Source organism: Vulpes lagopus, chromosome 7 (genome assembly GCF_018345385.1).
Source record: "Vulpes lagopus strain Blue_001 chromosome 7, ASM1834538v1, whole genome shotgun sequence".
NCBI classification, from domain to species: Eukaryota; Metazoa; Chordata; class Mammalia; order Carnivora; family Canidae; genus Vulpes; species Vulpes lagopus.
The window spans coordinates 25,191,986-25,208,396 of record NC_054830.1 but is presented as its reverse complement, the minus strand read 5'-3'; the positions used below and the strand labels follow the sequence as shown (position 1 = coordinate 25,208,396).

Below are 16,411 nucleotides of genomic sequence, written 5' to 3'. Positions count from 1 at the left end.
GCTGTGTGCTGAATACATGGTTGATGATGACACGGTTATCCATAGAACAGTTACTATGTGTGCTGAGCACTAAGTGCTTTACATACATGATCTCATTCTGTAGATGCAATGATTCGGGGCGACAGGGATGGTTGTCTCTGTTTTACTGATGAGGAAACTGAAGTCGAGGGAAGGTATGCATAGCAGAGCAGGATTTATAACTTGTCTTATTCACTGTTGCTGCTGATTCTCTTATCTTTATTCCAATGCAGAGGTCTTATTTCATAAAAACGTATGTTTTCCAGCAGGCTGTTTCAAATGAATCTTGGCAATGACAATGTTAATCATGTTGTCCAATCTTAATACCTTCCTTGGAGCTATGTTGCTTTCCCAGTAACCAATAGAATAGTGGAGTGCATACCTGAGATTCTTCCCCACATGACTAGAGTTCTGCATGACCCAGAAGGGAGATAATCCAAAATGAATAATAGAGAGATATTGCTGGATTTTTTTTCGCTTGTACTCACCTCACATACTAAATTTCTACATCCTAAAAGTTAGCATAGACAACTGACTGCTTGCAGGTGAAAATGGTAGAATCTAAGCTGGTATCAAAGAGGTTTACATAGACATAGAAGGAAAAATTAGAGTGTGTCTTTTTCTGCTCTCACTTTAGAGGAAAGTTTTTTATACATTTACTACCAAATTAACTAATAGATTTAGAAAGCACCTTTCCTTAGTAGAAAAACATGGACTTTAAAGTTAGGCAAACTCAGGTTTAATTCCTACTTCATATGATTCAGTAGTTATCTTGGGCATGTTACTAGATCTTTTGGTACTTTAGTTTCTTCATTTTTTAAAAAAGATTTTATTTATTTATTCATGAGAGACACACAGAGAGAGGCAGAGGGAGAAGCAGGTTGCATACAGGGAGCCTGACGTGGGACTCGATTCCGGGTCTCCAGGATTATGCTCTGGGCGGAAGGCGGTGCTGAACTGCTGAGCCATCCAGGGATCTCTCTTCATTTGTTTTTAAGAATTTATTCTAAGTTATACAATTTGTTGGCATATTATTGTGAATAGCATTCTCTTGAAATCCTTTTTAATTTTTGTGCACGGGTTGTAATGTCCCCTTCTTCATTTCTAATTTTAGTTATTTGAATTTTCCTTTAAAAAAATTTGTCAGTTTTTTTTAATTTGTTGATTTTCTCTAAGTTCCACTGATTTTTTTCTATTGATTTTTTAATTCTCTATTTTTGTTTACCTATGCTCTAATATTATTTCCTTCCTCCTGCTAGCTTTGAGTTTACATTTGTTCCTTTTTTGAAGTTCCACAAGGCATAAATTAGGTTGTTGAAAAAAAAAATTAGGTTGTTGATTTGGGATCTTCTTTTTTTAATCTTCCTTTTTTATTGTAAGTGTTTATAGCTGTAAGCTTCCTCTTCACACTGCTTTAGCTGCATTTTTAAATAAGTTTTGATATATTGAGTCTTCATTTTTATTCACTTCCAAAAATTATCTGATTTCCCTTGTGATTTCTTCTTTGATCTGTTGTTTTGGGTTTGTTGTTTAAACGCCATGAATTTTTAGAGTTTCCAATTTTACTTCTGCTGTTGATTTATATTTTTATTCCATGGTGATTTTAAAAAATGCTTGATTTGATATCAATCTTCTTAAATTTATTAAGACTTGTATTGTCGCCTAATACATTATCTGTCCTGGAGGATATTCTATAAGCACTGGAGAAGAATGTGTATTCTGCTGTTGTTGGTTGGAGTGTTCTATATACATCCATGAGGGCCAATTGACCTACAGTGTTGTTCAGATACTCTATTTCCTTATTGATCTTTTGTCTACTTGTTCTATCCCTTATTGAAAGTAGAGTATTGAAGTCTCCTACTGTTGTGTTGCTATTTCTCCCTTCAAATCTGTCAATGTTTGCTTCATATTTTAGGAGCTCAGCTGTTTGATGCATAAATATTTATGATTGTTACAATTTCCCAATGAATCAATCCTTTTACCATCCTATGTTTCTTGTCACTTATGACAGTTTCTTACTGACTGTTTTGTCTGATATTAGTATAATCACCCTGCTTTCAGACTGTTTTGTCTGATATTAGTATAGTCACCCTGCTTTCATTTGGTTGCTGTTTGCATGGAACATCTTTTCCATCCTTTCACTTTCAGCTCGTGTGTCCATAGGTCTAAAGTGAGTCTCTTCTAAGCTGCGTATGGAATCCTATTTTTAAAATCCATTCAGCTAAACTATGTATTTTGATTGGACAGTTTAATCCATTTGTGTTTAAAGTCATTGCTGATAGGGAAGAATTTACTACTGGCATTTTGTTACCTGTTTTCTGTACGTTTGTAGGTTTTTTTGTCCTTCATTTCTTCTCTTACTGCCTGCCTTTGTGTTTTGTTGATTATTTGTAGTGACATGCTTTGATTCTCTTCTCATTTCCTTTTGTATATATAGATTTTTTTGGGGGGAGGGAGTTACAATTGTGAGTAGATAAGACATCTTAAAGAAATGACAACCTATTTTACACTGATAACAACCATAATCACATACAAAAACTACTTCTTTATATCTGCTACCCTTTATGCTATTGATGTCACAAATTATGTCTTTATAGATTGTGTACCCATTAACATAAAGGTTTGTAAAGCTTTCTGTGCTTTTAGATTCTAGGTTCTATGTAAAAATTTAAAAGTGAATTTATACAGTAAAATCACAATAATATCAAATTCTATATTTGTCCATCTATTTACTGGAAAACTCTACTTTCATATGGCTTCGTGTTGCTGTCTAGCATCCTTTCATTTTTAACTTGAAGGACTCTCTTTAGCATTTCTTGAAGGACACATCTAGTGGTAATGAATTCCCTCAGCTACTAGGGAAGTTCTTAATTTCTTTATTTTTGAAGGACAGTTTTTCCAGATACAGTATTCCTGGTGGACAGATTTTTTTTCTTTTTAGCACTTTAAATATGTCATCCCATTCCCTTCTTGCTTACAAGATTTCTGCTTACAATCTTACAAGATTTCTGCTAAGACATATGCTGGTAATCTTGTGAAAGCTCCCTTCTATGTGAGGCACTGTTTTTCTCTTTCTGCTTTCAAAGTTCTCTCTTTATTTTTGACTTTCAACAGTTTGATTATATATGTCTGTCTTGTTGTGTGAGTCTATTTGGATTTATTCTATTTGGAGTTTGTTGAGCTTCTTGAATTTCTATTTCCATCTTTATTTGTTCATTTCTATCCTCAGATCTGAGAAGTTTTGGGACATTATTTCTTTAAGTAAGTTATCTGCCTTTTACCCCTCTTGTCTCCTTTTGATACTCCCATAATGTGAATATTAGTACACTTACTGATATCCCATGAGTCTTATTTTTTAATAGTTCGTATTTCTGTTGATATTCCCATTTTGTCCATGCATTATTTTCCTGATTTCCTTTAGTTGTCTATCTGTATTCTCTTTTAGCTTATTGAGCATTTGAGCATCTTTAAAAGTTATTTTGAATTTCTTGCTTTGTAGTTCTTAGATCTGTTTTTTTTTTTTTTTTTTTTTTTTTAGGGTTTATTTTGGTTCTTTGATTCAGCCATGTTTCCCTGTTTCTTTGTATGTCTTGTGATCTTTTCATTTTTGAGCACTTGATAAACCATCCGCTCTCAATGGACTGGCTTCATGCATGAGGGAATCTTCATCAATTATCAGACTTCTCAGAACTTTTTGGGGGTTGCATCTTCTTTTGGATTTTGCATGAGCTTTTATATATTCTAATATATACAAGTGATTTGGGCTATCTTAATTTTCTGTTTCTTATTATCTGTTGGCTTTGATCTTTGTTGTTGTATTCTTCTGCCCCTAACATCTTGCTACCCCTGGCACCTTCCTGTGGAACTTCAGATGATGCTGTATTGTGCCAGGTCACTTGCCTCTGTTCTCAGTGGCCCCCACCTCATATCAAAACTAAGCAGTGTTCCTGTCAGTACCCTGAGTCAAGTGAGACAGAAATCTGTCCCCCAGGCACCCCTAGACAAGCTAGAATGCTGAAAGCAGTTCTGCTCTATTCCTTCTATGTGAGGGGAAAAGCCAGGAATTGATGGTATTCTCCTGATTGTGTTGCTCTATGCTAGGAGAGAAGGGGCTAGGGTAAGAAAGATGCAATGAATTTTCTTACCTTTTTTGCATTGTTCATTCTCTTTTTTATGCATTTATGGAGGTTCTGTACCCCTTAACTTGTTTCTAGAGTTCTACAAAAGTATTTTGGTCTGTACGTTGTTAATTTGGTGTCTTCATGGGACAATGAGGACCTGGAGCTTCCCAGTCTGTCATTTCACTGATGTCACTCCCTAGTTTCTTGTAAAATTTAGATAGTACCTCCTATTTCATAAGTTGTTATGATTAAATTATACAATGTATGTGAGATTCCTGGAATATAACTAGTATTTTGGAAATGTTTCCTCTCTTTTCCTATTTAGAAATAGTTTTATACATTCTGTGTTTGCATATGAATTTTAAGTGTAACAGTGCTTATGTCAAAAAGTTAAGTCTGTTTATATTGTATCTATTTATTTGTATATGATAATTATAAAAAAGACACTATAGAAATAAAGCTGATATGATTAGATATAATACTTCTTTGAAAACTTATTGTAATGATAGAAAAATATTTCTAGGAGCACAACAACCTGCATTTTGGAGGATAGCTTTAATGGGAAAAAGCAGTTTTGTATAATATTAAAATTCAGCATTTATTTAAATGATATGATTTATTTAAAATATATCACTTAGAAATAGAGACAGTTTATTTTAAAAATCATTTGCAGAGTAGTAATGTGTTTTCACTTGAAATACGTCCAGTGGAATACTGGCATATGTTTAATAACCAAATGTCCAGGGGGTTCAGGAGAACCTCTGATTAGTAGCATTTGCCAATTTCTGTGGTATAAAAACTCTTACCATGGATTATTCAAACTTCTGCCATGGATGATGTCACTGAAAACAGAGTTGAGAAGAGTTATGTGTTTGAGCACCATTAAGTAGTAGTTACTGTATACAATAGATTTAAACAACTTCCGTAAAATAGATAATAGTAAGTATAATAGGAAGTGATGAGTCTTATGTTTTGTTACTTTTGTTGTTAATATAATTTATTTAATTGTAAGTTCATATAATTTAATTTTTAATGCTGTTTAAAAATCTACTTACAAATTCTGAAATTTTAACAATTAGTTCTAACATCTTGAACAAGTCTACTCCATCATGCCACTGAGTCCATATCTTTATATTAATTGAGAATCTTTGGTTGTAATTGACAACATGACACAAGAGAAAATGCAGCTCAAACTAACTTAAGGAAAATACGGAGTTATTGGCCTACATGACAGAATGGTCAAGAAATAGGGCTTTGGCATGGCTGAATTTAGGAGCTCAAATTAAGCCCTCAGTAATACTCTATCTCCTGGCTCTGCTCTCCTCCATTTGGTTCCTTCTCCAGTAGACTCCTTCCATCTTCCATGAGGCAACACAATTGGCACCTAGTAGTTCTAGATTACAGGCCTTTATATCCATCTCAGAATGACAGAGATTCTTTCTGTTTTCAAATCCATCTCGGTCTCTGAAGCAAGACTGATTGGGTCTTCTTAAAATCATGCCCTCTTCTGAATCAAAGTATATATATATATATATATATATATATATATATATATATATATATATATACTTGGGACACTCTGACCAGTTGGGGTCTCCTGCTCAGGGGATGGGAAATATAGAGTCCTTGAATGATAGCCCCGCTCAGAAGTGGAGAGAACTACCACTCTAAAATTGAGATGTCATTACTAAAAGAAGGGAAAAGGAAGGGAAAGCAAAAACAACACATGTTCACCACATTCTGCTTACTAATGCATTTTTATTTTAAGGTTCTATTAAGGAATGTGGGCATGAGGGGCCAGAAGACAGTCTTTCTTATCACGGACACTCAGATTAAAGAGGAAGCTTTTCTAGAAGATATTGACAGTGTGCTCAATACCGGAGAAGTACCTAACATTTTTGCTGCTGATGAAAAACAGGAAGTGATGGAGGTAAATGCTTTTTAATGAGTGCTGTTTTCAGCACAGGAATGTTCTTATCTCGCAACTTTTCCTCTATTTTTTAGGACAATTATAGCTTGTGTACAGGATTTTGGTACTTAAAAACTTAAAAGTATATTATTTTAATACATCTTTTTTGGTAAGCTTCAAATCATTTCTACCATAGTTATGAGACAATGTTTATAATTCCTTTCTTTGTAATGATGCCAATTTCGTCTGTTTGATCTTATGTAGCATGTTTTATGAATGATTAGACATTTTATTTTATTTTTTTGTTTTCTGGCAACCCAGGGCCGGGGTGGCCCCGAGCACTGATTAGACATTTTAAATAACATCTTAGGATCATGTGATATAAGAAAACATAACTTTGAGACGTTGCTTGATTAGCTGTTACGGTTTACCACTGGTTAGAAAAATTTTTTAAAGACTTAGGAAAACTCCTGTCTTAACAATTCTGATATATCTGATAATCATGCTTTACAACTTAATTGATAAAAAAAATACAATTGTGAAGTGCCAACTCCTTTAGATGTCTTGTCTTTCTATCTCTATTTCTAATATCTTCCTACACAAGATCTCTGCTAGTAATTTTTCTTTCTCATTGCCATAACTACTATTACCCACAGAATGTATCACTTATAGCTGGATGCTTCATTCCAGTTTTCAGTTATAGCATCTGTAGTAAAATAAATAGATTTGCCATAGTAGTTCAAGTACCTGCTTTTCTCTTGTATGGAATGGAACTAATGTGTATACATCATAGTTCCTCCTACATAGGGTTGTTGTGAGGTCTGAAGATCAAGTGAAATGAAGCCCTTATGAAGTGTCATGCACTTAGAACACCTGTAGTAAATGGTTCATAACCAATTTGTGGCCTGGAGTGGTGAAGGAGAAAAGGAATAAAGAAAAGATTCTAAGTTCTCTCTTCTATCTAGGTGATATCAAAGATGTGGCCAATGCTGCTGAAAAATGGTGATTCTCCTAATTCATAGGATAGATTCATCCCCTATACTCCTATCCAAGAAATAGTCACCCTTGGGGAATAAGATTTTCTCAATTTTGCCAAGCTTTCCTGCTCACTTTAGCTATTTATCTTTTCATCTTGTCACTTTGCTACCAGATTTTTCCATTGCTTCAGTATTTTTTTGTAGTATGATCCAATAGTGGTCTTAAGAACTCTTTCTTTCACATTCCACTCAAGTCTTGGAAGACCATATTAATTTATCCACAAGGAAATAGCCATTGTCAGAACTCAGGAGTACTGAAATGTAACCCTATTTACCTTTGTTTTATGCTAATTTTTTTAAAATAGGAAAGGTAATACGAAAGAAGCTCTATTATTTTCTTTCTACATTCTGCACTATCCTGGACATTCCACTTTGAAGGTCATGTCTTGCGCTTTGCTTATTTCATCCCTCTGACAAAGATTTTAGCTTAAACCTCCTCACTCCTGGTAACTGGCCCCTATAGCTTGGACTTGGCACTGCTTAGAGGGCACCTCTCAGAGACTCAGCACATGTCTCTGATTTCAGCAATGGAATTCAAGCCTCAAAATTCCACTTCCAGGGGCAGCCCAGGTAGCTCAGTGGTTTAGCGCCGCCTTCAGCCCAGAGCCTGATCCTGGAGACCCAGGATTGAGTTCCACATCAGGCTCCCTGCATGGAGCCTGCTTCTCCCTCTGCCTGTGTCTCTACCTCTCTCTCTCTCTCTGTCTCTCATGAATAAATAAATAAAATCTAAAAAAAAAGAATTCCGCTTCCAGACTACTTTTTCCACTGCTCTATTTGCTTTCCTTGAAGAATTAAATTATTTCAGGGTCTTTCCCAATAAAACAGTGACTTCTTAATCACACATTTAGTGATGTTTTCTCAGTTCCTTTAAAAAATGCTCATTCATATTTGACATAATTCATTATTCTTCAGCTTACATTAGGGTTCACTCTTTGTGTTGTACATTCTATGGGTTTTGGAGAAATGAGTACTGATGTGTATCACCGTTAAGTATCACACAGAATAGTTTCCCTAACATAAAAATGCCATGGGTTCCAACTGTTTGTGCCTCTCTTCCTCCCTTGAACTCCTGGCAATCTTTGCTGTTTTTATTGTCTCCATAGTTTTAGCTTTTCCAGAATGTTCTATAGTTGCCATCATATGGTATGTAGCTTTTTTTGATTGGCTTCTTTTAGTCAACAATATGCATTTAGGGTTCTTCTGTATCTTTTTAATGGCTTGATAGCTCATTTATTTTTACCACTGAATGATATTCCATTGACTCAAAGTATTGCAGTTTATTTATCTATTCACCGATTGGAGGACATCTTGGTAGCTTCCAGGTTTGAGCAATTATAAATAAAGCTGTTATAAATTTTCATGCGCGTTCATTTTCCTACTCTCTCAATCAATCCCTGTCCCAAAGTATATGTGTGTGCAGGTGGATATTACTCTCCCACAGACAGCTCATCTACTTAGAAGCATTAACCATTATTTCTATGTGAATAACCTCATACTTATATAACTAACCTGGCCATTTCTTGAACGTTTGTTCTACACTTACAACCATATCTTTCTCTATCAGCATTAACCATTATTTCTATGTGAATAACCTCATACTTATATTACTAACCTGGCTATTTCTTGAACTTTTGTTCTACAGTTACAACCATATCTTTCTCTATCTCATGTCCCAAAGTTAACTCAGACTTAATGCAGGTAGACCACCTGAACATAACTTCATAGACTGACACTGATCATAATAGTGATAATTTGGGAATTACTATCATAATGCATATACAGAGTCCATTTATAATTTTCCATGAATATATCTAGCACATAAAGCAGAACATATCTATCATAGAGAATTCTTTTAGAAGTCAATTCATTGTAGTAGCAATAGTAATGTGTGTGTACATATATCTATATCTGCTATAAAAAAAAAACTTTCTTGGGGCTCCTGGTTGGCTCAGTGGTTGAGTGTCTGTTGGCTTGGGTCATGATCCTGGGGTCCTGGGATCAAGTTCCACATCAGGCTCTCTGCAGGGAGCCTGCTTCTCCCTCTGCCTGTGTCTCTGCCTCTCTCTGTGTCTTTCTTGAATAAATAAATAAAATCTTTTAAAAAACCTTCTTAAATATATTTATAAGATAATTTATTGACTATGAAATCTTTTGTGCTCTGAATAAGGAGAAAGATAGCATATAAAAGTTAATAGTTACTTAACTATGCAACAAGAACTATTCTAAGTGTTCACATGTAATAACTCATTTGAACCTTCAACAACCCTCTGATGTAGGTACTCTTTCCCCCATTTTACAGATGAGGACATTAAGTTACAGAGAGGTTAAATAAAATTTTCCCAACGTCACATAGGTAATAAGCTGCAAGCTGAGATTTGGATTCAAGAAGTTTGGTTCCAGAGCCATGATGCCCAACCTTGTGTAAGATGCCTCTCTCATATAGAGATAAACAAAGTTAAAAGTGCCCCCATAATCTCATTACCAGACAATGGTATTAACATTTAAAAAATATGTGAATGTGATAAGAATAAAGTGAGATAATTCAAACAGCATAAAAATGCCCCAAATGAAAAAAAATGAAATAAACCAAGAAAAATGTCCAAAGTTAAAAGTGACAGCCTCCCTCTCACCCTCTCCCTTAAGTCCATCTCACCAAAAGTCACCATTATGAATAGTTTCTGTGATTGCTTCCATAAAAAGGTGTGTATGTACTTACACATGTGCCTAAGTATTTTTTAATTTAACAAAGAGAATCATATTATATACACCTTTGCACATTTGTTCTCATTTTATCCTACTGATCTTGCCATAGCACATACATTGATGCGCCTCCTTTAACGGTTGTATAAAATCACAACATATGGATGTTTTGTAATGTTTTTTACTGGATGCTTCGGCTGTTTGTTTTTCCTCTTATAAACAATGTTAAATTATAATTTTATATGTTATATACACACACATATAGTGGTGAACTTTCTGTGAATATCTTTATAAGTTAAATTCTTAGCAGATATTTGTTTTCAAATTATAGAATTATGGAGTTGGAAGAAGCCTTCTAAATACAAACTGTATCAAAGAAATTCTACTGATATGAAAAAATTTTTGGAATATTTACAAGGAGAATAATAAAAATTCTTAATATTCCAGGGTCTACTAATCCTATCATCAGCTTGTCTATTTTTGTTCACAAGGTTTTTATGTTCTGTTATTCCCTAGGGTGTTCGTCCTGTAGCTCAGGCTGGCAACAAGCATGGTGAACTCAGTCCCTTGGCCCTGTTTGCTTTCTTTGTGAATCGCTGCAAAGATAATCTTCATGTTGTAGTGGCCTTTAGCCCCATTGGTGATGCCTTTAGAAATCGCTTGCGGCAGTTCCCATCCCTCATCAATTGCTGTACCATTGACTGGTTCCAGGTGTGTAATTTTGGGCAGCAGTGGGGGGGCGGGTGACAACTAAATCTCTTAGAATTTTCTGAAATCTTACTCCAGCTCTATTAATATCCATTCAGCACGTGTTTCTTGACCACCTACTCTAATGACAGGTGTGTCTCGGTGCCAGGGACTGATAAGCCTGCATGATCCTCAGGAGGAACTCATACTCTAGACTTGAAGATAGAAAAAGCAGTTGGCTAATGAACATTCACAATTATATGAAAGAGCTATAATCTTGGTGTGCAAAAGTTCTACTTATTAGGACAGTGAATCCCTGAAGTATGAAAAATTAATTCTATAAAGGAGGAGTGTATTAAGAACCAAGAGAATGGGGATGCCTGGGTGGCTCAGCAGTTGGGTGTCTGCCCTTGCCCTTGAATCGAGTCCCACATCAGGCTCCCTATGAAGAGCCTGCTTCTTCCTCTGCCTATGTCTCTGGCTCTCTCTCCGTGTCTATCATGAATAAATAAATAAATAATCTTAAAAAAAGAATCAAGAGAATGTGTTATATATATAGAATATATATATATATAGAATATATAGAATGTGTTATATATGTATATACAAACCCACATGTATATGTGTGTAAAAATACATATACGTAGATCTGTATCTGTCCATATTGATAGCTATATCTATACATATATTTTTTGTAAATAATTGGCTCACATGATAATGAAGGTTAACAAGTTTGAAGATCTGTAGCCAGCAAGCTGGAGACCCAGGAAAACTAATGGTGTAAATTCTAGTCTGAAAGCCAGAAGGCTTTGAACCCGGAAGAGCTAATGTTTCCATCTGAGTCCAAAGGTGGAAGAAACTGATATCCCAACCTGAAGGCAGTCACGCAGAAGGAGTTCCCCTTACCTGGGGGTGTGAGAGTATTCAGCAATTTTGTTCTATTCAGGCCTTCTATGAGCCCATACACATTAGGGAAGGCAACCTGCTTTACTTAGTCTATTGATTTAAATATTAAACATATCCAAAAGGACACCTCATAGAAACACCCAACATAATGTTTGACCAAACATTAGTTTGGTATAGGTAGTTTGGTGTAGCAGATGGGTAATGAGGATAGCAGGAGTTAAGCCGGAGCTTTGGGTAGGTGCTAAGTTGTAAGTAAATTTGTAAATGTGCCTATGAATTTGGTTTTATACCAAAGACACTGTGGGGGCATTAACATATATTTAGCTAATATATTTCAAAGGAAAAATCCAAACCATTGGCAGTTATATGATGGATGGTTTGGAATAGGGCAAAACGAAATAGGAAGACCAGCAAAGTGACCATTTCAATCATGCCAGCAGCAAGTGATGAAGGTTGCCACTTCACTTAACAAATTGCCACTGCTTGCGTAAGACTATGAAGTAGTTATACTCTTGAGAATAGTATTTCATGGTACCTTCTATTTGTTTTATGCTCAATACAATATGGACTGTAGATTATAATTTCTTTTATACTTCTTTTTTTAAAAAGACTTTACTTATTCATTTATTTTTATTTTTTAAAGATTTATTTATTTATTCATGATAGACAGAGAGAGAGGCAGAGACACAGGAGGAGGGAGAAGCAGGCTCCATGCCGGGAGCCCGACTTGGGACTCGATCCTGGGACTCCAGGATCGCGCCCTGGGCCAAAGCCAGGCGCTAACCCACTGAGCCACTCAGGGATCCCCTATTCATTTATTTTAGAGAGAGTGAGAGAGTATGTAAGTGGGGGTGGGGTGTGGGGAGAGGGGTAGGGAGAGAGAGAGAATCTGAAACAGACTTCACACTGAACTCAGAGCCTGACCTTGGGCTTGATTTCACAACAGTGATATCATGACCTAAGCCCAAACCAAGAGTTGGACACTTACCTGACTAAGCCACTCAGGTGCCCCTAATTTCTTTTAAAAATAAATTTCTGAGGCAGCCCCAGTGGCTTAGCAGTTTATCGCTACCGTCATTCCAGCGTGTGATCCTGGAGACCAGGGATCTAGTCCCACATTAGGCTCCCTGCATAGAGACTGCTTCTCCCTCTGCTGTGTCTCTGCCTCTCTCTCTCTTTCTGTATGTCTCTCATAAATAAAATCTTTTAAAAAAATAAATAAAAATAAATTTCTGGTACTAATATGTTTTATTCTTTTTTACCTATTTATCAATTGTATTTTTGAAAAACTAATTTTTTCTTTTGAGGGCTTCACATATATTTCAGCTAGTGGATGTTTTAGTGTTTACATAAGAATAAAAGTTGTGTGAAACAACTTTGATTTATGTAAGCCATATCCTAATATTATATCCATTAAGTGTCCAAAATCCAAAACCAAAGTCTGTCCAACCATAAATTTTTCTTTTGTGAAATCTTATAAATACAGTTTACTATTTCTGAATATCTTTGTCATAACCATGAGACTTTCTATTCTAAATAATTCATAGAGAAAATTTTTTAAAAAAGGAAACAGGGAATTGCAAATAAATAAGGGAGTTTAAGTTGATAACAGAGAGGCATAAAGGTTTTACACTGAAGCAGTAGGGATATAGAATCTATGTTAGAATGATGCTAATGGCATTGTCTGGGACTTGGGTTTGTGAAACTCAGGAAGTGAATGTAAACCACTATGTATTACATAGGTCAAGACGACACTGACTTTTTGGCTAGATCTATAGTCTCAAAGTAGGGTGCGTACTTACTGGGGGTACCAAAGCAATTCAGACGATCAGGGAAGGAATTACTGGAATATTCTTTTTTTTTTTTTTTAAGTAGGGGTGTGGGGCCCAACTCTGGACTTGAACTCATAATCCTGAGACCAAGACCTGAGCTGAGATCAAGAGTTGAATGCTTAACTGACTGAGCCACCCAAGTGCCCCAGAATATTCATTTTTGTGTGAAATATTATATATGTATTAACATTGACATCTTTACCTATTTTATATGTCAGCCATGTGTCCTAAACAGGATGTAAGGTACCCTGAGGGATCCCTGTGATAAACTGAACACTGAAAATATAATACAGTTATAAGTGGGTGTAAGAGAATGGCATAAACCAGCATAACCTAGCTTGAGCTTATGTCAGCCATGCCATGAGGCAAAAACAATGATTCCTTAATTAGATATGACATGATATCTGTTAAAACAAATTTAAGAAGGCTATTTAAAATAAGGATTTATACTGACTTTAAACAATAAACCTTATCCCCAGAGTATATCATACCTTGCAATATTAGCTTATCATGGCATTGGAGAGACCATTGGTTTCCTATCAACAGCCATTCTCTACCCTCTTTATCCTTGCCTACAGAACTCTGATTTGGTCCGAGAAATCACCTTCCATGTAGCCATGTGTCACAGGGATTGATTCCTGCTTGGTCTAAGTCAATATTGGTGCTCTTGTAACCTTTTACTATTGATTGGTTTATGCATGAACCTATTCATGACCTGCTTTTTACCAATGGGTCCTGAGTTCAAGTCTACTGGGAGCTTTGGGGAAAAGTTTTTTCATTATAAGAAGAGTTATATGGTAGAAAAAGAGCCTTTTCTGTCTCTCAAACTTGTTGCTTGAGGATAAAAGGTTCATAGCTGCAGCAGTCCTCTTGCCACCATGATGGGACCAGCCCCAGGATAAAGTATACTGAGAATGGGAAAGCAAAAGGATGGAAAAGACTGGATTACTGATGACATGGCTGAGCTTCTAAATTAGGCAACTCTGGGCAGCCCTGGTGGCTTAGCAGTTTAGCGCCACCTTCAGCCTAGGGTATGATCCTGGAAACCTAGGATCGAGTCCCACATCAGGCTCCCTACATGGATCCTGCTTCTCCCTCTGCCTGTGTCTCTGCCCCCCCCTCTCTCTCTGTATCTCTCATGAATAAATAAATAAAATCTTAAAAAAAATAAATTAGGCAACTCTGAAAGACTTATATATGATGATACATTCCCCTTTGTGTGAAGACTGGTTTCTGTTGCTTTGGCCATAAATATTCAGTTGCTAGAGATAGTTATTAAACCTTTATGATTAGGGGCACCTGAGTGGTTCAATTGGTTAAGTATCTGACTCTTGATCTCAGCTCATGCCTTGACTTCAGGCTCCTAAGATCAAGCCCCGCATTAAAAACAAAACAAAAAACCCTTCACGATTAGCAGGATAATTAAAAAACGAATCACCCAGAACAGAAATATAAACCTTTGTAGTGTTTTCAATGATGTATAGTTAATATGACACTTATTCTGGCATTTTACAAAAATTTGATGATCTTGGTAATATTTTTTTTATTTTTTAAAGATTTTATTTATTCATGAGAGACAGAGAGAGAGAGAGAGAGGCAGAGACATAGGCAGAGGGAGAAGCAGGCTTTCTGCAGGAGCCTGATGTGGGACTTGATCCCGGACCCTGGGATCACTCCCTGAGTCAAAGGCAGATGCTCAACTGCTGAGCCACCGTTAGAACCCTCTTTTGAGGTTTGAAAAATATGTTAGTACAACATGAATATAGTATATTTGTAGATAGGTATACCCTGGCAGTGTGTGCTTTAAACTTTACTATTGGAGTGCTTGGTCAAAAAAGTTTGAATTTTTCTAGGATGAAGGGCCAGAGACTGAAAAAAAAAATGATATTAAAATGAATATTGTCTGATACAAAGGAAAATAATTACAAGCATCTTGCTGAATCTAAATGAAATTTGGAAAATAATGAGCAAGTAAAGATTATTTGTTCACTTAACATAAATTATTTCCTTGAATAAATATTCTAGATAATTATTGACAGGTGCTGTCTTAGGCACTGAAGAGAATGGCATGAGAAAGGTCCTTGATTTCATGGATTTTACATATTAGTGGTCAGGGAGACAGGTGATGAACAAATGAATTTAAAAAATTTATGTTGTGTTTTGGTAAGTGCTAAGAAGAAAACTTAGGACAAGGAAAAGAGAAATGAGGGAGGGAATGGTGTGTTACAATGAGTGCTCTGGGGAGACCTTCCTAGTAAGCTGGCCTTTGTGCAGAGATGTGAAGGAGAACCATATGGAGATCCAAGTAAGGAAGGTTCTAGTCAGAGGGAATAGCACATCCCAAGGCCCAGATGCAGGAGCATAGTTGGCATATTCTAGGAAAAGCAGAGGAACCATTTCACTGGCACAGGGAAGACTGGAAAAGAAGCAAATTTGGGCAGAAGAATCTTAAAAGTTCAACTCTGGATGTTTTAACAGTTAGGAATTATGATGGACTACTAATAACAGAGACCCAAACTAGGGGCACCTGGGTGGTGTGGTTGGTTGAGGGTCCAACTCTTGGTTTTGGCTCATGTCGTAATCTCAGGGTCCCGAGGTTGAGCCTCATGTTGGGCCCTGCACTCAGCATGGAGTGTGCTTAAGAGTCTCTCACCCTCTCCCTCTGCCTACCCTCTGCATGTTGTTTTTTTTTTCTCTCTCTCTCAAATAAATAAATCTTAAAAAAAAAAAAAACCCTAAACATATAAAGTTTTTTTCTCTCATAGAAAAAAATCTGAAGATAGACTGGGCTTTGTGGCTTAACAAAGTCATCAGACTCAAAGGTTTTTTCATTACTAGCTTTAGCAAGTGGCTTGCACCCTCAAATTCATCTTATGGTCTAAAATGGCTGCTGGAGCTCCAACTTTCACATTTGTGTCCCAGGCCAGAGGTAGAATAATAGAAAGTTAGGACAAAAAAGACACACACCAGCTCTATGTGACCGGTTAAAGAGCCTTTATCTCCTGTGAATTGCAAGGGAATCTAGGAAATGTGGTCTTATTTATCTGGGCATATTGTTATCTAGAATAAAATTGGAGTTCTAAGGGAAAAGAGATGGTAGGTATTAGGTGGGCAGCTAGCAGCCTTGCCATTGTCATGCTAAATTTGGGGTATCTATTTGATGTCCAAGTGGAAGAGTCTAGGAAAGCCGTGTAGTAT

The 16,411-nt window shown here is 36.2% G+C and overlaps 1 protein-coding gene across 1 annotated transcript in view; it reads left to right on the top strand.

Annotated features, from left to right (window-relative positions):
* DNAH12 (dynein axonemal heavy chain 12) overlaps positions 1-16,411 on the top strand; it is a 215,192-nt gene that overhangs the window by 108,332 nt on the left and 90,449 nt on the right. Inside the window, exons 44-45 of the mRNA XM_041762972.1 lie at positions 5,908-6,069; positions 10,305-10,499. Of these exons, the coding sequence (XP_041618906.1) occupies positions 5,908-6,069; positions 10,305-10,499 (357 nt within the window). The remainder of the gene's footprint in view (positions 1-5,907; positions 6,070-10,304; positions 10,500-16,411) is intronic.